At 45.6% G+C, this 27,470-nt stretch overlaps 1 protein-coding gene across 3 annotated transcripts in view; it reads left to right on the top strand.

The window, feature by feature from the left end:
• Positions 1–27,470, top strand: part of LOC105564607 (hemicentin-2) — a 215,293-nt gene that overhangs the window by 129,734 nt on the left and 58,089 nt on the right. For 2 of the 3 annotated variants that reach the window (XM_012017096.1, XM_012017097.1), the window contains exons 2-3: positions 7,769–7,901; positions 14,921–15,129. In XM_012017096.1, the coding sequence (XP_011872486.1) occupies positions 7,769–7,901; positions 14,921–15,129 (342 nt within the window). Of the gene's footprint in view, positions 1–7,768; positions 7,902–10,388; positions 10,789–14,920; positions 15,130–27,470 lie in introns of those variants that run through there. The other variant, XM_012017098.1, reaches the window with a different exon arrangement.

Here is a 27,470-nt window from a genome sequence, read left to right as displayed (position 1 = left end):
TGACAATAAGCTCACCGTTTTAATGTTTAATCGTCACCGGCGACTACAAGTGACATTTCTCTTTCGTCGAATGCTTTGTGTCGCGAATTTCGATTGGATCGGCCATCAAGTCGACTGTGACGAATCGAGCGATCTTTTATGCGCCGTGGTTCAACGGCGACGTGTCTTTGAGCCTTCTTTCATGAATTCTACGGGGACCTCAGTGATAGTGGATATTACGGAGTCTCTCGTCCGTGAAACCAAGAGAGTGTCACAAGCTGAAGCACGTGCTACATCAGCGTGCCCGCTTATTGCTATGCATTGTGCAAATTGACAAGTCAATTTACATTGGCAAAACCAACGCGGTCGGCCGGGGATAGGAAGGACGGATCCCTCAGGACACACCGTGGCCGAGACGCGCTCTCACGAGCTCCCCGGCTACGCCCGCACAGCATATATCCGGGATGAAATGCTGCGAGCTTATTTCCGGTATCAGGGTCGATGCTGCGAGATAAACCGATCATTAAATAAGTCCCGTGCGCGAGCGCGTATCAGCGGGGCGGCGCACGGGCTGCGAAGAGGATCGTACCGCGACATCCGTCAACTTCGTCAAACTCTCGCTCGGCTGCAAACCGAATTCTCAATGCGATCGCATTAATAAATTGCCGCTCGGCAATTGGCGCGTCGTTTAAACCCAGCACCGCCGGCATGGCGTCCCGGATAGTTTTCGCTACGTGTGACGATAATAATAACGCCGCGATAGATTACTATTAAATTTCAATATGACGCGTAACGGACGAGGAATATTTGAAATGCCCTTCCCGTATGCAAATAGAACACGCGGTGTTTGTAATCATGCGCGTATCTTTCAATTAACAGAGAGATTACAAATGTAATTCCCTGACAGAAATGCAATGCAAACAGTACGTGTCGCGTTTCATTTCGCAAACTAAATAACCTGTTAATCTTAAAATGTGTACGTCGCGCGCTCCCGTGAAAATAATCAGAACTCGCATTTCCGTCCCGCGGAAGAAAATTAATGCCGCCGCTGTTCCGCGCGTCGATATTTTTCTTCTTCGTAGAATTCATGTCGTATCATCCCGCACGCTAATCGACGTCACATACAAGTTGCAAACTGTAAATGACAGGTGAATGTGTGACTAAAAAGTTATAAGCCCTTTAAAAACTGCAAGCGGAACGTTCCGCGAGAGCTGCTCGAAAATTGAAAAACGTTAGCGCGCGACGTTAATGCAATTCCGCCGTGTTCGACATTAGAGTCCGCTTTAGCTCAGGCACGGGCGCGAACAACAGACGTTGTATTTCGTTTCGTCCGACAAACTCTTTTTCAAAACACCGGCGCGCAACCACCGCGTGTCTCTGTATGAAATTTCAGAACCGAGAGAGAAATTTGTTGTAATATTTTCGAAAAAGAAGAAAAAAATCACGCGAGAATAAAAATGCAGAAAGTTATCCGGCCAATCTGTTTTGGGCGGAGCGAAAGCGCCGGCGTATATTGCGTATAAATAATGAAAGCCGAGTCGAAATATTAAACAATGACGGATCGGGAAAGAATGCTTTTGCTAGGCATCCTTTATTCAAGAGCGCATCTATGATGCAACGACATAAGCTACCGCCGCGAATAAATCCACGAATTTGTACAAGCGGCGAGTAATGCTGCGCGGTCTGTCCGCGAAAACATTTCAATTATTATAAATACATTTTTTATCCGCTCCCCACGCGCCGAATGCTACCGGACGGTATTTATCCAGTCCCGGGAACGGACTAAATATTTCATACCTGATATAACATTCGCGCGGCACTGTGGTGCGGCTTATCATTTGCGTCGATAAAGTATTTGTAAATTTAATGCTTTTCCTAATGCATTGAATTGAGTAGTTAGCGAGCGCATTCATATACATGCGTGCACAGAAATATTCGCTTACGTTCCTCTCCGCTCGAGCGCGTGAAAGATTTACTTCACGTTACATTAAATATATTCGATCGTAAATTGCATTTATAATTGATACCGGGCAGGCAAGTGCCAAAGAAATGTGCGAAGCGAGTTTCGCATTTATTTACCTGCCGACGATTTATTTTATTATCTACTATTTAACTCTTAATTATCTACGGTGTTTGGTGCTGGACGCGACTCTGTGTCGAAATCAAAATTTTCGGACACTCGTGACTCGTAGAAGCAACGCAGCCCCCGCGCTTAGAATTGTTAGATTGACTTGCAATTCGAATATACACTTGGATCTGTGAAAGTCACTTCTAAATGAATTCACGTGTTATAAAATCGCCTCAGCGGTCGAGCTGGCTAAGACGCCCGTCACAGATTGAGGGAGGTCCCAGGTTCGAAACCTGGTTGAGGTAATATTTTTCGCAATAAGTATTTTTTCAGTACGGGGAAAGGGATTATTGTAATGAATGCTAAGTGCACACTGAGAAAAATGCCTGATTAAGTATAATCGAATAATCCAATTACATAATAACAAACGGATATATCCAATTAAATTGTATATCCGATGAAAAATATGATCGATTTTTCAATAAAATTTTACCGGTAACTACATTTTATCGGATAAATTTCATCGGATGTTTCTATAATTTAATCGGAAAACGTAATCGGAAAAATTAACCATCGGAAACGCTATTTAATTGGATTATCCGATGGAACTTTTTCTCAGTGTAGCATTTAAAATAATTTATCAAATCGTTGAGCGATTTGATAACACGTGAATTCACTGACGATAATGATTCCACCTAACGGAAAACCTGCGTCGTATGTCCGGAAGTAAAACGACGCGCAGGGCAGGTAGGAAAAATACGGTATATGGATTCGCATAGTAATTTAATTGGCTACCTCCACCTGTGCCAGGTTCTAAATGGCGTTTACGTTTGTAATTGATTTACAACTTAAAAAAGGACCAAGTTAAAATTTAATTCATTTTTACATTAATATTTAGGATATAATTCTCGAACGAGCATTAAACGACTCTGCAAATACGTTAGTCATACGAAAACACATTTATAATACATATAAAGTATGAGAAAAGAGCAGACGGTTAGATTTAACTCTAAACGTACGGCGAAAATATCTCTGATAAAAATAATCAGTTGTTGAAAATAATTCCTCAATATACAGTTTTTGTTCGTACCTTCATCCCGCTATATCTAGTATCTCTTATGTTTCTTTTATACCCAATTTTTCTGCGGTCGTACTATTATAAGTCCTATTAATATATAATAAAAAGCTGCCGATTCCCAGGTCCTTTCTTTCCCTCTTTCTTCCCTTTCGAGACCGTAAAATGCAATTTTCGAATACGCTCGCGCATAATTCGTAGTACTCGGTCTACGTATAGTCGTCTAGGCCGATTTGCATCGTTAGGGACTCTATATGGGTCAAATCGGAACGGACCGCCGGCCGCAAAGTCCGAAGCCTACACGTTCTCTCTCCTCTCTCTCCTCTCTCTCTCTCTTCTCTCTCCTCTCTCTCTCTCTCCCCCTCTCCCCCTTCCCTTTGATATTATCGATTCAGACTGTATGGTGCGCTCCTGGCTGCTACCGCTGCTGCGCGACAGCCGTTTGCGTACATGCTTCCCGCGATATGACAAACAGCATGACGCAAGCGACGCCTGCAACGTCGCCGATATAATGCACATGTGTCGTTGATACGGCACGAAACGTCAAGACGTGTTTTCGAACGTCGCTATAACGATCGTGGTAGAGACGCGAAAGGCGAGGGAAGGCGAAGGGCGCGAATATTGGTCGAGACCGGGGGGGGAAACGCGAGCGTGGTACGGTCTCCCCGATAGAGAATGTCCTATGAAACGAGGGCTAAGACGTACCATCCGATCATCGCGTGACGATAAGGATCTTGTTAAATTACTTCATTAATCTTACGCGTCACTTCTGACACACCTCACATCGAATTATTTGCGAAAGGGCCTGAGCAGAACGGCTGCCTTGTACCCTTAAGACAGCTATTGTGCGTTACCTCAAGACAAAGGCTTAAAACGTAAAACATTGTCTTAGGGCTGACTTAAGGGTATAAGACAGCCATTCTGCTCAGGCCCACAAAACAATTGTAAATAATTATTGTTGTAACGCGGAGGGGGGGGGGGACGCGTGTATTGTACACACGCGATTCGAGAGGCACGAACTTTTGCTGAAATCGCGTGACGAAAACACGCGTTTTCTCGACGTGCGGAAAATACGTTGTCTCGAATCCCAGCGGAGCGTGAGAGCTCATATTAGATAGCAGACGCGACGACACGATGCACTCTCGCGGATGTCTCGGCGAGAGGAAGCGACAAGAGAACGCGCGGGCTCGGCTGGCGAAAGAGAGAAATATTTTAACCATCGACGGCACCGGAAGCCATTACGCGCATCGAACAACGAACATGCGCAACAAAACTGCTCGCCACGCCTGTCAGGCCCGATGAAATCATCCGCCGTTAAAGTACGCGACCTAGTCCGCGGCCGGGGGATCTTGGATGCATCGCGCAGGCGAACGAGAGAGGAAAAAGAAGGATTCGCCTCAGGGAACGTGGTGTGCCGAACCGACGTTTCGGCGAAGATTTCTAATTCCGCCGCGGCTTTAGGTCCCGATTTTTAGGTAAATCCGCGGAAACGCTCGCGAGATACGATCGCATCCGCAAAAAGAACTCGATGGTCTACCACACGGCATTAATCCGATCACTCGTAAGACGTAATACTCTAATTTTCTCCGAATTTACGAGGATTTTACGGGCGTATCATATGCCGTCAGGATCGGTTTATCGGCGAGCTCACGTTCGCTCTGTTGATCCTCTCAATGGACTCCTTGATGTGATTACTTTTTTGGCATTAAATGATTACAGAGAATCGGGAGAGAATTTCGTCTGACTATTAATCGCCGCGACGTACGCGTCTGATCGACTCGACTTTGCGTAAACTAGATGGTCCAAGAAAAGAAGTGCGATATTTTAATTAACAAAATGGAAAAAGGGCCAATGTGAGGCGAAGCGCCAGAAGGGAGGGGCGTTACCACTTTTTATTAACAAAACCAGTTTTTGTCGAAAAAATATATTCTAGACGCTTCGATCCACTTCAGACCTTCTTCAGTACTACACGGAGAAAAAAAACTCCTGGTTAATTAAAAAAGTGAAGTTGCTTGAATTAAACGTTAACGTCACAGACTGCCACAAACATAAATAATTCACTCCATTGTATTGTATTTGCTATGCCATGGATTTTAATTTTAAGCAATGAACTACATATCCAGATTATTAAGACAACTGTCTCATGTTTTTCATTTATTTATTAACACTGATGTTGTTTCAACGATTTTATTTCAACTACACTGATCAGGTTGATACATCGTCATTTTTTCCGTGTACAAACAATAAGAGGTGCAAGAAATTTAATATAATAATTTGTCATAAAGAAAGAATAAGTTGACCTAAATATGAGGAAAAATCCATTTTTTAAATTATAATTTTGTAAAAATATTACATTATTATCTCATTATCTTGATTATAAATTTAAAACATTGCGTTCTTTCTCTTTAATGTAATCATAATTACAAAATGTAATATAATTATATTTTTAATATAAATATAGTTAGTACGTAACAAAATGGAAAAGATAATTAATTAATGTAATTATTTCTTTTCAAATTTTATACACAGTAATTTACGTATACAAATAAGATCGGAGAAATCATCTGCGATACGTATACCATTCATACACTTCAAGTATGTATAATACTTGCGTATAAAGTCGGTAAGCATCAATAGAAACCGTCAAGAATGCGGGGCCGCGCATTGCAAAGTTGTAAACGTCACACGCATCGCTTATGCATTTTTCTGAAATCTAGCACGAGTTATTGTGCGCGGGTGGGGTTTTTTTCCCCCGTTACATAAGAAAATAATGGAGACCAGAGGTACGCTTTCAGAATTGACGTAGGAGCGCATAGAGGCGAGGCGTTTTTTTTATCGAACGGGCAACGTAATTGTAAAAAATGTTATTTATACCGGGCTGCGCGCTGCGGAGCGACGCAAACGAACGTGCTTGGTGCACTTTAGATGTCCGGCGCAAATTTTATTTCCGGTAAGAGGCTCCCTGGTATAAAACCTTGCCCGTCGATATCTTCGATATACCGGATATCTCGTCCGCCGCGGCTGCGAAAGAAGGAACGGTCCGTCGACGGGGTGTAGCGAAATGTCGAAGCGGGCGCGAACTTACGCGATGACATTTCCTGAAATAGCCCCGTGAATAGCCCGAGATTTTCCATCGTCGCCGCGCTGCGTGCAAATGAACGTCGAGGGGAAAAGAAAGAGAGAACAAGAGACGCGTAAATATAGAAATGCGTTAAATAACGGTCATTTAATTTCTCCCGAAAGGTTTGCTGGCGCTTTGCAACGCAAACGACCCGATGCTCCCCCGACGTTCCGAATTTTATCTTGGCGAGCACGCGGAATTTTTACGGCCTTATTGCGACGTATCTATGCGCGAATTCATCCAAGTTTTCGTACGGCCTCCGTACAATATGCAGCCGGGAATGTTTTATCGAAGGTATAACGAAAAGCGTCTCTCTCGCGGCCTTTATTTCGCGAAACGGGTACTCGTATGTAAAATGTCTGGCTCGTAATGCGTACGGTAACGGTCGTTATTACATATGCCGCTGTAAAACCAGTTAATGAGGGAGAATGCAAGCCCCGTAACTACATAATATGCAAAAGATTAATATTCGCTTTGTCCCCGCTCCGTTCCTTTAATTGCATAAATGTCAGCGTCAACGCGCGCATTTTTTTTTTTACCGATGTCACATTATCGTCGAAACAGCCAATAAATTAATTGAAATTAACGAAGGTGTTTATCCTAATATCGAGCGCGATTACGCGTGTATTGTTGTGAACGGGCAATAATAGGCTGATACTTATCGCATTATGCGGGCATTCACGCATCACCGAATTATATAATCACGGGGAATCTCGCCTGGAAACGAAAGCGCCACGATACGTAATTGCATACAGAGTGAAAAATTATTCTGACAGAATGAATGCATTTATATGCCTCGCGCGAGCAAATTACGCTTTTATCAATATGCAGGCGTATCGCATTCGACTTGGTAAGCTACATTTTTATTGGCATACGTGATATAATAAAACAGCGACCTCGCTTGTGAAAAGCGCATCAATTTCAGGGGGCAATTTTTTTTTAGAAAAAAAATGCGACGGCATACATTTTTATTAGGCATCTCAATTGATCAACTGTAATCGTCAATGTCGCTCGGTTTTTCCGATGTGCCGTCGGTACTGTGTACGCATTGGAAGTCGCATGCGTTAAGTAGCGCAAGCGACTTTTGTACCCGGCCAGAGCAAGAATAGACTGCGCGTTCCCTGTCTCTCCCGTGTTGAGTACACGTGGAAACTTTAGAACGAGATAGCTGACAGTTGAGTGGTCGCCTAATCTTTGTCTAATAAATAGCGGGGGTAACAAAAGAGTGAGTGGAATGATAGAGGGCGAACCAACTAAAAGTATGTTGTCTCTTTCTGAGTTTGTACACTGCTTCAGCCAAACGCGCAGTCTACACAGGGTGTTGTGTAATACCCGCTTCGCCTCTTATTTACGGATAGAGCGGACTAGACTGAGTCGAAAAGTCTTCTACCATTTTGTATTACATAACACCCTGTATATTATACGTCTATGCTTCCGCGGAAACAAAATGGAGGTTCTTGCCATTAAAAAAAATGTCTCTCGCAGTTAATTACACGTGTAACCATTTCCGCGTTTCTGTGTTTAGTACCCATATCACACATCGTGGCACTGGTCGGAGATTCCACCTATCTTCCCTGCGACATATCAACCACTCACGAGGGGGACTTCGTGCATCTTGTGCTCTGGTATCGCGAGGATCTCGGTACATCAGTTTACAGGTAAAGTGCAATCAATCCGTATACATGCGCACACGCCGGGCGTACATAGACATGTACAGGGATTTGCAAACTACCGCCCGGTCGTAACAGGAACGGACTGCAAACAGCCCGTCGGCACAATGCAAGATTGGTAGTCCGCTTTTATCCGAAAATTGTCTTCGAACTCGATTTTCCTCGTCGTCCCGCTCAAAGAATGCACGTCGTGTTTGCGATAGGAGGAGTCACCGTTGAATATTGCATAAGTATCGATTTGCAGGGGGATTGTTGAAAAAAAAGGGGGGGAGAAAGACGAAGCGCCGGGACGCTGTCAAGAACCGTGCGATCATCGCTTTCCTGCGATTTAATTACCGAAAACGTGATGAACGCGTAAGAAAATTATATTGCCGTTGCAACATCGTCGCTGTATCGTTTATCATTATTATTACTGCCGTCACGTTAATATCACTGCTGTATCGTCGCTGGTTTATTGCAAAAAGTCGCGAGGCTGCATTAGCGTTTATGTCCATGATCAATTTTCACGGTGCTGACTTGCGCTCTGGGAGAGACGGGGAGAGGCTCAGGGTGACGCTTTTTAATCGCTGCTTTGGATTCAATCCAGAATAATACAGATTGGATTTCGCGGCTGTGTTACATAACCCGCGTCGCGGCGCACATATTAATGACAGAACGGATGGTATCGCGGCACGAATGAGAATATACGTTCACTATTGAAAAATACTGGAACAAAAAAAGGGCGGGGGCGAGAGAGAAAAATTTGCAGCGCGCATATTTTGCGCGCGCACGTCGCCGCGGCCGTTATTTCTGGGAGGAGGGGGCAGGGGAGGGAGGTATCGCCGACGGATTTAAATGTTTCCCATGATTTTGCATCAGATTTTAATTACCCGTCACGTGTGCCGGGCCGTCAGATCGCTCGGCGGCGATACGGACCCGCCGCGCGGTTTTTCCACGCCCGCCCGGGGAAAATGCGATGAGCGCGCTCGTAGATAACGAAATTTCGCGACAGTTTCATCGACGCGCAAACACCGGCGCGGCGTCTTAACCGAGTTAATCCCGGTAGACAATAAAATTGCGTCCGCCCGGCTTCCCTGTCGCGACGCGATTTTACTCCGTTTTAATTTTCCCTCACGTACTTCATAAACTACGTGAACTATGCGGGAAAACAAACAGATTGCTCCTTATCTCGAGATTCCCGCTGGCTCGCGAGCACGCGACAATGCGATCTAATTATTCCCGTCGCGTTGTAACTATCTTTAATTCGGCATCGAGTCCCAAAACGGCGAAATTAGAGCCTAATCTACAACGTGCACTTTGCATCTAGAAACATTTTATTTTCCCCGAGTCGAATACCTTGGCCTCGGTTCAGCCTCGTATAGGTTTTGAATTGGGAGCAATTAGGTCGAACCGACGTCTTTGTGTCGGGGAAAAAATGTTGAATTTTTGACCACAGATAGGCCTGAAAAGAGTCGCTACTTCGCTTTTAGCAGTAAAGAGGCCAATGCGAGTATAATCAAAAGAGGTTCGGTAGATCCTCTTTGACCGAGGGGGTTTCAAAGAGAGCGAAATATTTTATTACATTCTCTTCGAGGGGTAGAATAAGATTAAACACAATTTTATCGCTCGATCTAGGCCTCAAATTGGAGTTTTCAACCGAGGTCCAAGTGAAGACAGAATAGAATAATCGAGGCTCAAAAAAATGTGTGCAAGTTGACAAATTGTACACTAGGAATCGCTGCCTTCCCACATGAATTTAGGCACGTGAGGAACGCGTATACATTTTCCGTGTATGTATATGCAAAATGTACAAATGTGTTGACACGTGCGCAAATCCATGTGGGAAGGCATCAGTGATTCCTAGTGTACAATCGTACGTCGTCGACAAATTATTTTAAACGTGTCGTCCATATAAAATAGAATGTTTCTAGACGCAAAGAGCACATTGTATAATAGATTCAGCTTGAACATCGCGTTCGCGCGCGAATAATTTTCTCACGCAAGTTTGTTAACCGCTTGTCGTCCGCCCAGTGAGCTTCGCACGTCTCGCCACGTACGCCACGTACGCCACGTATAATTTTCATTAGCATAAACATTTAACGATAAAATATTGTGCAACATAATTAAATAAGATTACATGTTCACGCGGGTGTTGAACGGCGCGTTTTTTACTCCCCGTTGTTTTCTAGTTATTTACGTCATTCAAAACTCTATATTAAATTATAATTATCTTTCGCAAGCATTTAAACAATCGCGGTAGTGACGGAAAGCGCCGCTGAAAAATCCGACGCCAGAGCGCAAAGTAACGGGACGAGGGGGGCGTCGCGAACTGTCGCCGATAGTTCTGATAAAGTTATTAAAGTGAGGCGAGTAACGGTCGACCGTTTCCATCGCGGCGTACCGAGTTAGAAGGTGAAGGCGCGGGGGCCGGTTGTGTTGTTGTTTTGGCCGCTCACGTCCTACGCCCGGTCACGCGCTCGTTTCCTCTCCCTAACTCGCGCAGTCGTCCCGAGCTCTAGTCTCGCGACGTCGTCGCCACGCTTCGGATCGCGTCCCGGTGCTTCGCGTTTCGCGCCGCGCGTTTCTCGAATCGCGCGGGCTCAATTCGAGAGTCGCCGCGGCGCGACGGCGGCGTCGCGAACGCGTCGTACTTCACGCTGTACACTGCGAAGTGCCGTTGCGCGTCCCGTCCCGCGCGAATCGCGACGGTGCGAGCGGGCGTGCGCTCCGCTCGTACGACGAATCTTCCGCGGACCGACTCGAGTGACTCGCGAGAAGTGCTGGCGTTTCGAATCGCGACTCGTGAACCGCGGGGCTACGTCGACAATGTGGACGCGCGTCTGCGACACGTCGTCGCGCGCGCAACGGAGCAGCGGAGCAGCAATGGCGGCGAGCGGTAAGTGAACTCCCTCCAAAAAATCGAGAGGAACCGCCGAAAATCGCGGACGCGGAAAGAATCGACGGGGGGGGATCGCGCGCGGGGCGAGCGGAAGGTGCAAATAATTGGCCGGATCTCCGTTAATTCGCCCCGGCGAGTCCCTTAACCCTACCCTCGGAGATCCTCGCTCTCTCGCGAACGCAAAATTATCGCGCGGCCGGCGATGCGTTGCATTTTTCATTAACAGGCCCGCCCTATCTGCAACGCAGATTAGCGGCGGCGGTATTACGTTAAGCACTTTATTCTTCAGCGCTGTGCTTAAACATGCAACTCTCGCCTCGCCCGCGCCATTATCCGCTTCCTTTCATAGGGAAGCAGAAACGCTGCGCGCCGGCTGGTAGCCCGAGTGTCCTCGCTCTCCCCCCCCCCCCCTTCCCATCCCCGCGCGATTTTAATACCCTTTTCAAACGTTACGATACGTACAACCGGAAAGCTCGTCACGCGGTAAACGCTAACGGATCCTTAAAAAGCGGGGAAAAATAGCAACGGCGCTTAAGCGGCTTCGTTGGTCCGTACGTTCGAATGCCGCGTTCATTCGCGGCGTGAAGTCGGCGAAACACACTCGCATTCTCCCCGACAATAACGCGCGCGCGAGCGGGAAATATGAACGGCGAATCCGCTATTTGCGTTCCGGAATGTTAATATAATCTCGCGCGCGTCCGCGAGGCCGCGTGCGCGCGCGGGGACAGGAGCGGGGTGAGGGCGGAATTTGAGAAATTTAAAAAGGCCGTCTCTCTCTGTCCCCCCGCGGCGTTACGTCGCGCGGCGTCGCGCGTCACGTGTAAATCATTAGGCGGTAATTAGCGGCGCAGGAGAAGCGCAATCGCCGTGAAATGAAATCAATTATGTCGGTACAATTATTACAATTTGATAGCGTTCACGGCTTGAAATAACGATTGCCCGATGGTACATAATGATCGGCGCGGAGGAACTTTAATTATGTGCCAATTACAACGACCGCGATAACGCGCCGGGGCTGGTCGGCGCGATTTAAACTATGCAACGCGAAATCCCCCCGTGGATTTTAATTTATTCCTTCGTGTCGACTGACGAATTCATCCGCGGCCGCGCCGCCGCTGCGGGACAGCGCTCATAAACATTAATCGAAATTACCGCCGATAATGATGCCCCGCGCCGCTAAAATAGCCGCTAACCGTCAACCAAAACCGCGCGCCTTTTTTTTACAGTCGAAGCGTCGAATCGTCCGATCGACGAGAACGACACGGGGGGCACGTGTGGCCGCGCGCGTTACCGACGCGCGGTGCCTGTCGTTAAAACCTTTGGGGTGCGTTCCCTTTCACGCATAATGCAGCATTTATCCTTCTTTAACAATTGGTGAATAACAAGGATAAGTACGCGTCGTGCGCATCATACGTGAAAGGCACCCATAGACTGCCGGCGAATTTTCATCAAAATAGTAAAGGCACGTCTCCTATTATGAGACAGGCTCCCAATACGAGATAGCGGAGTTTCTGCTAAATTCGTAGGCATCGTCTGCTGGTACCGCCATGAATTCATTGCCCTCCGAGTGAAATCTGTTTTATGGAAAATTGATTGTCAGATCGTGTAATCGTTGCGAAAAAAAGATCGAATTTGGACGTTGGAAACCTACTATCTCATAGCAGAATCCTACCTCATAATAGAATCCTATCTCATAATAGAGACTTTTCTCTGTTCCTTTTTCCTAAAAATTTATGTACAGAGGAAAGTCCCCTATTATGAGACTTCTACCGCGAGACGGCGGGATTTCTACTAAATTAATAGGCATCGTCTGTTGGTGCCACCGTGAATTTATTGCCCTTGGAGTGAGATCTATTTAGCGGAAAATTCATTGTTAGATCGTGTAATCGCCGCGAAAGAAGATTGTGACTGAATTTGGATGTTGAAACCTGCTATCTCATATTAGAAACTCATCTCCATAATAGGAAACCTTCCTCCGTAAATAACATACGCGTCGCGCAGAATTGCGAGATTTGTTAGGAGCGAAAAACGCGGTTTCTCCGGTAATCTAAATCACCTAATCTGCAATGTGCTTTCTGCATCTAGTAACGTGCTATTTTATATAAACAAATGAAAACGCTCCAAAAATTTGTCGACAATGTACGATTGTACAATGCACGGTATACACCCTCAGAAAGGATTTCTGTTACCGAGACAAAAAATAGTCTTGACGCATTTATATTTCTCACAACCTCGTTTAGTATAAAAATAAAACGATATCAAAATTAAATCAATAATTCTTATTCTCTATCGAATTAAAAAAGATTGACTTACTATATTGAGACAAGTGTAACTTATATAAATGTAAGTTTGTATATTCTTGCGTTTAGAAATAAATTATCCCTTCATCTTGGCACCACGACATTCGACAAAAGACGATTCTGGATTTTAGAATTGTTTATTTAAGATTAAAATATTTCTTTCTCTATAATAAATATGATTGGCGCTACATCGATTCTATTTTATGATATTATATAGTACATTGAAGTGTAATTGCTTTGGATGTGGAAGTTTTTTCCACGGGTGTACAATTTATCAACTTGCACAAATTTTTTTGACGTATTTGTTGACTACAAAATAGAATGTTTCTGGATTAGGCTTTATGATTTAGAGTCTGGCAAGCGGAAGTGCGTTCCGCGATTTCTTTTCGCTCGCGGCGACAAAATCTTGATACTCGAGGCGCTGATGGATGTTCTCGTTAAAAATTCACGCGCCGTCCCCGAAAATACATTTATTTTCGCGCGCTTATACATATTTGATGCATCCTTCCTGGCTAATTTGAAACTGTATTTTTAAATGCGGTCCGTTTAAAATTGATCGTGGAACGTAATTCCGCTCTCCGTTGTCCCCGCCAGACCTTGCGGCTCGTCGCAAGTGCCGTATTTTTACTATCTATTCGGAAACTATGAATGTCGCGTCGTCCTCAAGGGAGATTAACGACGAATGGGCTGAAAGAATTAATCATTAAGGAAGTAACGTGGCGAAAGTGGAGCACTTTGCTCACGGTGTCCCCGGTACTTACGCCTCGCCCGCGTCAGAGACGCCGCGGCGTCTTTTCAGAACTTTTTACGTCGCCTTAAATATCCCCCTTGTATCGATTCAAATGGGCTTTCAGCGGGAGCTCGCCCGATCTAAAAAAAAAAGGAAAAAGATTCCGTGGCAAAAACGCGAAAACTTCGTTGTATGACGGGATCGCGCGGGGAAGGAGAAAAGTTAGCGGGTCGCGCAAAACCCGCGACGACGCGACGGCGACGGCGACGGCGGCGGCGGTGGCGGCGACGGGAAAATCTCCGTTTTACAGGAATGGTAAAACAATCGGTTTTTTTTCCATCCCGTTTCGCTTCCTCGGTACAAATATTCGCTGCGCGTTTTGTCTTTACAACAATTCTCGGTAACGAGTATTTCATCTACCATGAAATTATTCCCGGCCGTAATTCAGCAAGGCAGCGGCCACACTTTTCAGATGGATATTTTCATTCGCGTGCTTATTATTGCAGATGACACATATCGTACAATTGTTATTATATAGCGTTTCGAAAATCTGTCTGTCGGATTATTTACACGACTGGACGGCTGACCGCGTCATAAAATATTCCTGTAAAATGCAGCGTATACGTAATGCAACATTTTGCACGACCTATATTTTTTAATGACGTTACAAAAGCATTTATCTCGATGAGCGGAATTTTATTCGCACTTTTTAATTCCGGCGCAATTTAATCTTCCGATTCGCATCTCTGAAACGGAAATTATCGCATTATCATCATCATTATTGCATACTAAATTCATTTACACGTACATTTTAATATGTAATATCAAAAGGTGAGAGAATGTATAATCCAGTGACATTAATACGATCAAATTCTCTGGTGAGATACTTTTGATACAGCTTAATATCATAAGCTCCCTTTTATCCGAAAACGAGAGAAGGGAAGCGGACGCGTGTGCGTCCCCCATTATAAGTGTTCATCTATTATCCATAAAGCAGATTGTGCATTCTCCAGGGGAGATGAACGCGAAACGTTGATAGTTGATATCGTTCAGTACCAGGGCTCGTTCATTCGAACGCGATTTCTTCTTTTTGTTGCAGCATCGACGCCAGAAACCGAGAGTTCGGTATCGCCGAAAGATGGTCGGACGACAGCGTGTTCTCGCATCGCGCCTATTTCATGCTGGACAAGCAGCCGGCGCAGCTGGGCGTCGAGAACACGAGAGAAGAGGACGCCGGTATCTACAGGTGCCGCGTCGACTTTCAAATCGGCCAGACGAGAAACTCCAAAGTCAATTTAACCGTAATCGGTAAGTTTTATTCAAGCCGTTCGATTTTAGCGCGACAAACGACGGATGTTAACGTTTCATTAAAGACTTGTATATTTGCACAAGAGAGGCGAAAACGAAAATTTTATCAACCTGATCCCGAAGAGATGTAATCGTCGTCCCGAGCGATTCGGCGACGCGATTACTTGCACGCGATGTGTTATTCAATTAGGTCTGACCGGTGAGTCGGGCAGTTTCGCTTAAATTACACGCTCCCGTGCAATTACGGGCAGTTCCTTTTTTCGAAGGAGAGAGCAGCATTTTGGATGCGAATAAGTTTTCGGTCACGTTTTACAGTGGCACGTAACGTACAATAAATCCAAGACGGAAATTGGAAAGTTCTTGCGACCGCGTGTACGACAAACGTTAGTGTATCGCGGTTGGAGCGAGCCAGTGAGTTAGCTTGGCAGTTTCCACCTTGGACTTATGTACATTAATATCCGAAACGCGATGCCGCGGAAGCTCCCCGTTCCGTCCCCTCATTCTTACCCGTGGTAAGAAAGTGTTCGGGAAGATCGTTCCAAGTAACCGGAGCCAATTGTAACTTTGCCGGGGCCGCTCTCTGTACATAATTATCTCTTTCATTAATACCCAATTAGCCGCTCGAGCACCGGCCACTCGACCCGCGTATTGCGATTATGCTAAAAATGACACGGAAGTTTCGCGGGCTCCGTATAAGTACCCGCCTCAAAGTTACCGCGTCGCCGTTACTTTCGCCCCAACTTTACCCTTATAAAAGCCATCGCGAGGTATTGCGAGTGGCTTAAGGCGCGGGAGCTGTAAGGATCAACTCGAGACTCATTGCCCGGGGGTCGCCGAAAAGGGGCCTTCGCCGGCATTAAAGCCATTCGATGTTTGAGAAAATGCGTCGAGCACCGCGCGAACCAACAGGTTGCAAACCGGGGTGCGCGCCGGCGATAATTATTTCTCGCTTTTACACGACGATCCGATGAATCCGGCTCCTCGAATAACGCGTGCTCGGTCGAGAAGGTACTTCGTGCGATACGCGATTTTCAATTATTATCATCGGAGCGTTATTGTTGTTTTTACTCGTGCAAATCCCGCTCCTCTTAAATCCTCGAAACGTCCCGGCGAAATTTTAATTATCGTTTTTTTCCCCACGTAAAAAGATTTAATTTAAATGGGATTTAATGGATCTCTAAAACGTCATCTTGTCTGCGCCACGTTAAATCGTAAACTCTGATAAAAAATTCTAATTAGAGAGCGATTTTTTAACTGATTTTTTTTCCCCCAAACTATGTTTTAATATTACGCCTTATTTCCGAACCACGTTTCTCGTTGTCGTTCGACGTGACGGGCATTTTCCGCGCTCCAACAAAAGAATTGTAAAACGGCAATTAAGCGACGTAATAAATTCGAAATAAAGTGAGCGGCCATCGGGACGAGACGAGCATATGCGACAACAGGGGCGGAGGGGGAGAAAAAGAGACAGAGGATTCAAGGAGAAAAAAAGGAATCCAATTAACATCCTGTTGAAAAGTTATGGAAACGCCAACGGCGAATCCCGAGCGTCACCTCGGGATTCGCCGTTGGTCGGCATGTGCCAAGGAATTTTTCCCGCGGGGTAATTAGCTTTCCCCCCGGTGCACCCTACGACCCACCGACATTTCACACGTCCTTGCTACGAGCTCGCAGACACTCCGACCGTTGGTAAACCTTTTCCAGATGAACGCCAATTAACGTGCCTTTACTCCCATCGCGCTTTCGCCAGCGAAATTGCACATCATTCTCTCGACGGTTTGCTCTCTCTCTCTCCCTTTTTTTTTCGGGAACAGAAGTTACAAAATGACTGAACAATTGCGGTTCGTGCCGCGTACTCCGCGTTATGCGTTCGATGAGCCGAGTCTATTGAGACTTGGAGATTCACGTTCCTTTCTATTTTTAACGTTAAACCTTCTAACGAAGCGAGCTCCTGTCGAATCTAACAGCGTCGAGACTGATCGAGGACCAGTTTCACAAACATCGGCTAACTGCTAACTGAAAGTTGATCGATTTTCTGATAGATAATCTCCTTCTTAGGTAACAGTATAGAAAAGGGAGTCGACTAATATCTAGTTAGCCGACGCTTGCGAAACTGGCCCTGAAAGGCGCAACTCTGAACATCATAATTTCTTAAGGTCTGTGTCCACGATGCGACTAGAACTTGGTCCAAGTTCTAATTCCGAGAAATGTATAGCCAATCAACTTGCAGCTATTCCATAAAAGCTGCAAGTTGATTGGCTACACATCTATTGAAACTAGAACTTGGACCAAGTTCTAGCATTGTGGACACAGGCCTTTAGTTTGATTGCTAGGGGGAAGACGGGTAATATTGTTACCCCCGCGACGCGCACATATAGTAGTCGCGACAGTCGTCGCGTTACAACGAGAAATATGTGCTCGTGAGATGAGCGAGAATGGGAACGTCGTTAAATGTTGCGCCCGCGGAATTTAAACGCTCTCCTTTGCCCGCGTTCTATCGCATATTTACGCGTCGCAGCCATCAAAGAACCGGGCGTGCGCCGAACAGGCGAGGCGAGAACGCATTCGAATCAGATGCACTATCGCGACAGGATCAGGGAGGATAGAATAAGGTGAACAAGGGTGAGAAGGGAGCGACTCGACCATTAGTGTGGATTTACTTCCTTAAGGTGGCTCCTGCATAAACCGACCAAAAGTAGAAAAAAATTGAAATTTAAATATGTTGCAGTTGTAAATTTTGCCTATCAGTACGCGAAATTTCAGACCCGGTCGCCGATGAAATAAAATAAAGAAAAAATGTTAAAGTTGTATTTTCTAACATTCCAGTAAACACCAAGTAACAGTTACATAACATCAATATTATAATTTCCTGCTCGACAAGGTAAGTGTAATGTAACACCCATGTTATATTACATTTACATTGTTAAGTAGGAAATTGTAATATTAATATTATGCAACTGTTACTTGATGTTCACTGGGTTATGGGCCGATCGTTCGCGGAAGCACTTTGAGGGTTAATATCATTTTATAGAAAAAGTAGATCTTAACAAAAAACGAGATGAACATAATAAATGCTATAAGGATTCAAATGTGCTATTAAGTATATGAGGTCACCGACCTCTGCAAGCGAATACTTATTAGTAAAGTTGCAAGATACAATGTTTTGAGGAAATTTGACAGCTCTTTGAGATTTGATAATATCACATATTTTTTAATATGTTTTGAAACGGGCATATATAACCTAGTAATATAATATAATGCATTGAGCGATATTTTTTTAATGAAAAAGTCATGAATTTATAAAAATCAAAGGGGTCCCACCAAAGCACCCATACTAACCGCTCCTTCGTGCAGGAGCCACCTTAAGATAATACGTTTTATAATCGGAGATACGTGGCAGCGAACGGATCTGGTTAAAACTCGACGTTATCTGCGAACAAGTTTGTTTCAAAATTTTTAATATCGCGAGTTTCCAGGTAATTAATCCTTTATTTGAATTAAACTTCGCTTTCCACTTAGTGAACGCAGAAAGTAGGAAAATATTCTGTCGCTGGAAATACACGTGTATAAATTTATAAACATATTCAAAAGGAAAAGATTTTATTTTTATTTATGGAAACATTAATAATTATACGCAAACTGATATAGTAAGTGTAGGGAGTGGCTTTGTGGAAAGGCGAAAGAATTTAGTAAAATTGTTAGTGGTATTAACATACATGCAACAATTTTCGCGCAAGACGTTTTATCTTAAAGAGTAAATATGACCAGTCGCACGCTGTACAAAGTGGATATATATATATATATATATATATATTCGCCTAGTCCAATAGACAAGATTACTCCGAGATCTTCTTGTCGACGCCACAGACGTCCGTAAATAATCCAACCCGTCATATTTTCCGGCAGGAATACCCCGTTGGCTGTATCGCGACGGCTGCCCGAGTTACCGTATCGAGGAACTTTGTGTTTGACAGTGGTTCCCAGCAAAAAATAAAGGGAATAAAGGAGGGTGAAAAGTTTCGTAGAGTCGACGGGAACCAGACCTTTGACCCGACGTTAAAGCTTCGGTAAACGAGAGCATTTATCGTAGCAAGACGCCGTGTCCCCTTTCGGTCGAACAAGAAATACAAGGTATTCCAGTTCCGAAAGTATAGAATGTAATTCGATAAATTTTCCGCGCTGTACTGGCGATTTCACGAGGGGCATACCTCGCAATTTTCTGTCGGCCAATATTGACATTTCAATGCGGATAACGCGCGCGCAAGCGGACATAAATTTTGTGTATTTTATAATTTTGCAAAATAATATAATGATACACGTTATCGCGAAACGTTCGCAAATATTTCATTGCATATTCTTTAATAATTGTATCGGATTAATGTTTTCGGCTATCAATTATTACAGGCGCAACGATGTTCGAGCGGCGTGATTTAATTATTATGTAATGAAACAAAACGGTTTTCTCTCCATATTTAATTTTGATAAAATTGCGATTATCGACGATTAAAAATCTTTACGCTGTAATAAAAAGAGAGTAACGGCTTGAATACGGTCCCAAATCGGTACCTAAAGCCCGCTCCGGTCGGTATGTACCTATCAGTTCTCGTTTAGAAGCAGAGATATTATATCATGCTTTAGGGTTTCATAAAATACGGGCGAACTGAAGATAAGGTGGTTCCCGAGTAACCAGCCAGGGAAACCAGAAATCGGTGCAAAAACTCCAAAGAAATGGCGGCTCCTCGCATTAAGACTTCCTCGAAGTCGAGCTACAGAAAACGAGCGCATTTATCTTCTTGAACCGTTGTTTCTTTAAAGTAAGAAAAGGATGGAGCGGTAAAAGCTGCGAGTGGGGTTTTTTTTCGGCCTCTGGACGGGACAATACATAACTGGGTAATACCCACGTCCGCGGACGTTGTATTGCCGTTCGCTCTTCGCCGATCCAACTTTGTAATCGCGATAATCGAAATCCCACGTAAGGGCAAACGAACTGCCTGCCATTTCCTCCCGGGACGGAGGAGCGTAGTTCCATTTCGTAAAGCGGTTCCCTCGCGTTTCCCTCTGTGAAACGACAGCGTAACACCCTCCTCGCGTACCGCGTGACATCGTCTCACTTCGCGTCTCTTCACATTATCTGATATCGTTGAGTCATGGAAACTCCATTTCCGACGCGCGACAACGTCGTTGCGCGTTCAACAATAAACACGGGGGGAAGGGACTTTTGTTTACCGCCTTTAAAGAAAATATTACGTTTCAAGCGCGCATATAGCGATCCTCGCGCACCCGTTTCCACTGCATTATGATTAATGCACGCCAAGCGCACCGCTTAGGAATTTGCTTTGTGCTCGCCTTCTGATTAACGAGCGGTACACCTACCGCGGCACTTCGTCACGATTAAGTAAAATGGTTGCGGGAGAGAGATAGAGAGAGGTGGCATGGAGAGAGCAGACGATCTGAAATTTTTATTCAATGGAGCGGTGGTTACATCTGCGAAGTTAGCACATACACTTTCGGAATCCCGATACAATTGATAGAGTTTTGGCTCTCTCTCAACAAGTTCTAGGCCCGCATTTGTAGTTTCCGCCGAAGATCTCAATTCCTGTCTCGAAACGTGATACAGTTTTATAACCGGATCTTACAAGACAACGTGATGTTCTCTTGATAGAGTTTCAAGTTTCTACATTTGGCTTGTCTGCATTTCATCTTAAATATTTTGCATACTTTTTCGTCTTCCACGCTTCGCTCGCACTTTACATTTGTTTAACGACAATCAACTATAAACTCGGCCTCTATATAGTTTCTGATCTTTCGGAAATAGTTTTGGCGATTAAACGTGAAGATTGGGATTCGAAAATTTGAGGTTTCACTTTCGCAGGGATGAAGTGATTCTTATCTGAGGGGGAAACCGCTGACCACAATCTTGTACACCAATACCCACCAATGCCCAGTGGGCATTACTTTATCTTAAATCTTTATAATGCACCAGCAAGGCCTAATGCCCAAACTAATGCCCGAAAAATGCCTAGTAATGCCCAGTAATGCCGCAAATCTGTTCACCACAATGCCCTCAGCGGTTTCCTCCTCGTTCTTATCTAAATCGAATTGAATCGAATTCAGTTATTGTACAATAAATAATAATAGTATTCGAATAGAAATTCTTAGACTATCGCGCGATCGGGCAGCTTTACAAGATAAACGCGTGAACGGCGCGGGATGAAAAACGAAAATGTGCTCTTACCGACGACATTCGCGCTTGGATTCTCGTGGTTTGCATTTTTGGACAACAGACTTGACTGATGTCGATGTTGAAACGGGAAAAAAAAGGACACGGAGAGATACAATGTGTCTCCTATTCGAGAGGAAGGGGCCGGGTAACTTGGCAAATTTTCCAGGCGTGGAAGAACTCGTACGTTCCGCGGGGATATCCGTCACGGTCTCCGCAGCAGAACGTTGGTGTCGATATCACCGGTGTTCGACTTTCAATATTGGAGCAACAGTGTGACCAATTCTTCTCTCCTCGGTTACGTAAACCAGTGCAGAGTATCGAGTTCGGCGCAAAACAACAGACGTAATGTCGGATCGACAGCCAGTCGATACACGATACAGCAGCACTCGACTCGTGTAAATCCGCTGTAAGTTCACTCGGCCACAAGCGCGTTCTTAGGATCCTCGGTTTATTGGAAACCGTAGGTCGGCACGTCGAATAAAAAAAAAGGGGGGGGGGAGAAAGAAAGAACGAAGTGCCGACGAAACATGTTAGTCTCGAGAGTTATATTTACTCGAATCAACTCTCCTCTCGATGAGTGGTTGGAATTACGGAGAGCCGAGCGAGATAAAAAGCGGTCGAGTGCAGAAATATAAACTTTTCGGAGGGACGCAAGAAACATTATGGCCCTGCAAGATCGACGTCGCTCGAGGATCTTTTTAAAGAAACAATATCTTGAAAAAGCTCGGATAAAAGGGAGGGTAGCATCTGGCGCGCCGCGCGATAAAGAGATAATGCATCGCAATCAGTTTCAGCCGGCTCGGAATCGGGATAAATTTTAAGTGCGATTATCGTTTCTCCTCGTAATCCGCGGGAGCACTTTCAACGAAAATAATTATTCTCGGGGATGATATCCGCGTTCTCTCCCTCGCCCCCGTAACGAACGCGGCCCGCCGGTGAAATCTGCGAACGTACGTACGTCGGGCCGTAATGATCGGGATAAAAATTAACTGTGGCGATAACAGCGAAGTGAAACTAAGGCAATAATAATTTTAAAGCGGATTATAAGACTCCCCAGCCGATTCGACGCGGCCCGCATTCAAGCCGGGGCCTCCCTCGCGGTACTTCACCCTTTCATGCATATATACATGGCGCTCGTGCAAGCATGTTCCCCGTTTCGGAGGGACGCGTTATTCGAGCGGTTATAAACAAAAGGAATCGTACGAAACGTTCGCTACGGTTTTGTTACCGAGTAAGACCTGTCGCACACAAAATTGCATAGCATCGAGCATTGAGTCGCCATATCGATTTACATAATACGCTCGTTGGTCTAGACCGAGGGGGAAACCGTTGACCAAAATCTTGTACACCAATGCCCAGTGGGCATTTATACTTAATCTTATTATCTTATGTTATCTTGTTTTATCTTGTTTTATCTTATTTTATCTTTATAATGCCTCAGCAAGGCTTAATGCCGCAAATCTGTACACCGCAATGCCCTCAGCGGTTTCCCCCTTCGGTCTAGACGGTCTTGTGCTATGCATATGCAGCTATGCAATTTGGTGCGCGACAGCTCTAACTCCGGTGGGCCGGATTTATAAACAATCCTTGCGACGTAATATCGCATCGTGTATCGATACGAAACGCCGTCGAGCGGACTATCGATTGCATTCGCGGCGTGGAAGGTCGAAATTTGCGCGACGCGGCGCCTCGATCGCGCGCACTCGCGCTCGTCCGCGAAGTTTAAATATTAAAAATGGCACGGGCCGACGAATTCCTCCCAGGGCGCCCCGTGTAATCTGCGAGGGACGGAAATCCTCCTTACGCCACTGAATACGTTCGATTTGCTCTCGCTCGGAAGTTACGAATGGAGATCCATCCCATGGGGGCCCGAAGTTTTCAGTATCCGCCGATGCTCGCCCTTGCGCCCGGATTGTTCTCCCGAAAGGTAATTGATCTGGATTGCCCGCTCGCGCCTTCCCCACGAACTTTTAATAGTATTTTACTTCTAAGCACACCGCCCCTCCGCCGGGGCGACTGATGCATCCACCTCAGCGGGAACGGGATTCCGTCGATCCCGCGCGGACGCGGCAACTTTTCCACCCCGCCCCCCGGCTAACGGAAGGTAAGTTCCGGGCAAGAACCGCCGAAATTCTTGCTTACTCACTTACCCCGTAAATGCGACTTCAATGTCGTGGATTTAGCGGGGTGAGTGGATCGTTATCGCATGCGCCGGCATCGTGGCTCCCATCTTTGCTCTCCGGATATTTTACCCCCCGTTTTACATCGCCCGCCGCTCTCCGGCGTTGTAATAATAGAGAGAAGACCTGGCGATATCTCCGCATAAAATAGCTTTATTAAACCTCCCGAACGTTTAGCAATGCGCGCACGGTTACTACGTACCACCGTCAAGGCGTAGGTGAGGCCGCCGTGTGGTGGCGATGCCGTTACATCCCGCCGTTACGTCAGAGAGCGAGGCTTCTTCCTTCCTCCCGGTATCCCGCATTACTTTCAGATTCTTCGACGCGAACGAGTTCAAACGGAATGACAAGATAAATCTCGGGGGAGAGCGCGCGCATAAATTTTACGGCGCTTTGCGTTGCCGCTGAACTTCTTCAACTTGGAAAATGCGTAACTTCCAATGAAAGCTACGCTCGGAAATTCTATTTTTATTACCGTACACCTCACGGTAACGGGCATTCCTGTAAAAAAAAAGGTGGGGGAGGGGAGATCGCGCAGATCGCGGGCTTGAATTCGAGCGGCTTGCATTCGAGATGTATTTCTCGATATCACGGAATTTCTTTGACACTTAAGCTTCCCCTCACGCACCACGCATCGACGCGAATCCCTCGAGCGAAGCGTGCTCCATTTCACGTGCTTTTCGTAATTCTAATCAGAAATTTCATTAAATCCACCGAATCCCGCGAACACAACGATTTTAACGCGACGTCGGGCGCCCGCTGCAACGTCGCGTCGTTACGGATTTTTAATGAAATTGTATTCCATCGTGATTATATCTCCAATAGCTATTTATATTAAGTTACGGTGATGCAGCGACGTAAAAATACGGCGGAAAAGGCATTGAGCCATTACCGAAATTGAAAACTGTCAGCACACACCTGTGCGTGCAATAAGTAAATACGAGCAAGAGCGCAATCGAGTTTTTTAGTTTTTATCGCCTGTCGGATACTGCATTGTAAACACGTCCGTAAACACGCGAAGCCGCGGCACCGGGACAAACCGAGTCAGATGATGTTAATTGTCGCGCTCGCATTAAATGCCCGTTTATTTTATGGAATTGAACGGCGCGACGGAAAACGTTGCGCAACGCGATGAAAAATCGCCGGCGCGCAAACCTTATCGCGGTAAGTCTTCGAAGTTTATCCAACTTGAAGTTTCCTCCCGCCGTTTCTCCTCTTTCTCCCCCCCCCCCCCCTCTCTCCGAATCATTTCTTTGCGGCGTACATTTGTTACCGCCGGAATATTAGCTTTTTGCGCGCCACTCGCGCGATTGTCTGCCTGATGAATCGACTCGCGATGGAATAAACGCGATCCAGAAGTTGCGCATTTCCTTTCGACTCGAATACCGCTATCGCCCGGCGAATTTTTGTGTCGATCTTTCCATCGCGGAAATTCGATTGAAAACATATATGATTGAAGGGTAGATATTTTCTTGATCAGACCGCAGATAAAAATTCCATCAAAAATAGAGAGAGTATTTATTTAGATTATTTACACTGTTTACAGCTTTGAAAGATCGGTTGTCGAATTAGTGTTTGATTTGGAGATTACTCCGTTTCGATCTTTAGTTCTTTTTTTTCCCCCACGAAAAGTCTCCTGCGCAACGCTTCGATACGAAATTGTCGATAAGAATTGTCCAAGTTATGCGACGAGCGATATCAACGAAAATACACGAGTATAAACATCGGATATCAGCGCGTTGTAAAAATAGCATTGCGCCGTTTCAAAAACACAACTGTAAACGCCGCGGCCATTTCGCGGGATATAAAAAATGCTTAAGTAACCTTTCACCTTAAAAAGCCATATCAAGTCCGGCCGTAAAGGGGAAACGCGCGTCCGTACGTGAACTTTTTCAGATTGTTAGCTCTCCTCTCCGCTCTTTTTTTTTTTGCCGCGGCGGGTTTGAAACGCGGGTGAAACGTTAAGCGACTCCGGAAGACTCTTTCGAGTTGATGAGGCTCGCGGTGCCCGCGTCCCGCGCCAAAACAATAACAGTGCAGGGGCGTAATGGAACATAAAGAAGTGCGCGCGGCATCGTCCGAAACGATCTCGGATAGCGCCGCGGCCGACTCGCCGGCGCGAACGACCGGAAACGACGTTCGAATTCTGTTGCACGAGGTGTTGCAGGGCCTTAATCGTTTCGATCCGACTTTTCCACCGTCCCGGTAAATACGCGGACGAGTCAGAAATCGCGAAGCGAGTTGCCACCTGGAACGTGACGACGCTCTCTTATCGAATACCACGCCTCGTCCATCCTGACCGATCTCCCCCCCCCCTCCCTCTCTCGCTCGCTCGCGCTCTCTCTCTCTCTCTTTCGCTCTTTCTTTCGGAAATAAGGGAATAGGGAAAATAATTGCTTCGGGTTTCTCATTCCTTATTCCATTCTTCTTCCACTCTCCGCCTCGCTTTTTCGTCTTCGGTGTTCCATTATTCTGAAAAACCGGAGTAGCCCGGGAGCGCCGGAAGCAGCGCCCGGAAGACTAATCGACGCGTTCAAGATCGGTTAAGTGGAGAACTGGAGAACGGATGCCTCCGTACGCTCCCGATGTTAATTTCAGCGAAGAGGCGACCCGCGCGCGGAGAGAGGAAGCGCTCGGAGGAAAATCGGTTGGGAGAGTGGCGGTATCGGAAACTCTCGGGGAATTATATCGGCGAGCGGAGGGCGCGGCCCCGGCTCTCCCGCTCGTTTTTCCGCGAGTCTTATACGGGAAACGCGATCGGACAGGGGCGGCGCGCGAAAGTCATTAAGGGAATATACTTATTCGCCGCGCTGGCCAACGAAGCGCGGAATTATCGATCGCGCCGTTCGGCGAGAGCACTTACGTGTATCGCGTTTCACCAGAGATTCCATTTAGAAGTTCTTAGGCTAGAGAACATCGCACCGCCGCGATTCGCACGTAAAAGCGGCACGAATCGAGGGATATACGGCACCAAAAGGCGAATTGTAAAGCCGCGTGATGTCAACGATCGTTGAACAATAGTTGCGTGGCTTTTTTATCTCTTGTACACGAATTTGGGGCGTCATGTAACACGAGAGAGCTTATGAATGCATGAAAACTCTTTTTTTTCATCAATTTTAACGTCGCGCCTCCTTTCATACAACGTGCTATTACGAGTGCGTAAATGAAAATACAGTCGTTGGGGAAAACAATGACAGTAGCTCTTTTAGTAATAATACTTTTGACAGGACAAATGCGACAGACAGCGGTATCTTAAAAAAGCGAGGTGCATCAGCGACGCTGCTTCTAACTCCAGGTCTCTAAGGGGACGCTGGTGTGATTCTGCACTTTTGGCACCTTTTGCTCCTAGAACTGTCAATTCGTAAAAACATTTGTGTAATATACAAATTATGTGGCTTTTGTGTACAGACCGATAGTGTCTCACTATTCAGATTAAGTGAAAGAACAGCATGGTATCATTGAAATTGAGTTTAAGAGCTTAACAAGAAGTCTATTCACTCAAATAATTTATGGGTTACCTAACCTATAACTTATTCGAGTGAATAGATTTTTTGTTAGGCTGCTAAACTTAATTTCAATGATACTATACTGTTCTCTGATTTCGTCCGAATAGTGGAACACTGTCGGTTCGTATACAAGAGCCACATAATTTGTATATTGTACAAATGTTTTCACAAATTAACAGTTCTAGGAGCAAAAGGTGCCAAAAGTGCAGAAACACTCCAGCATCCCCGGTGCAAACGTATTTTGAAAAAATCGGGACTCCCGGGTATCGCACGAAGTCGTCACACGTCGCGAATGACAATGTGCATTCAGTCGCAATATGTAAAATAGATTTCCTATCGCGAAGTTTCGTAAGTGAATCCATCAAAACTTTTATAAAAGTTCCGGCAAGACTGATGAGTTTCTCCCGCGGTATCGACCTACCTCAATGCCGA

This window comes from Vollenhovia emeryi, unplaced genomic scaffold (genome assembly GCF_000949405.1).
Source record: "Vollenhovia emeryi isolate VEMERY1.0 unplaced genomic scaffold, V.emery_V1.0 DF939161.1, whole genome shotgun sequence".
Classification (NCBI taxonomy): Eukaryota; Metazoa; Arthropoda; class Insecta; order Hymenoptera; family Formicidae; genus Vollenhovia; species Vollenhovia emeryi.
The sequence above is the reverse complement of the archived record's forward strand: the minus strand, read 5'-3'. Positions and strand labels throughout refer to the sequence as shown.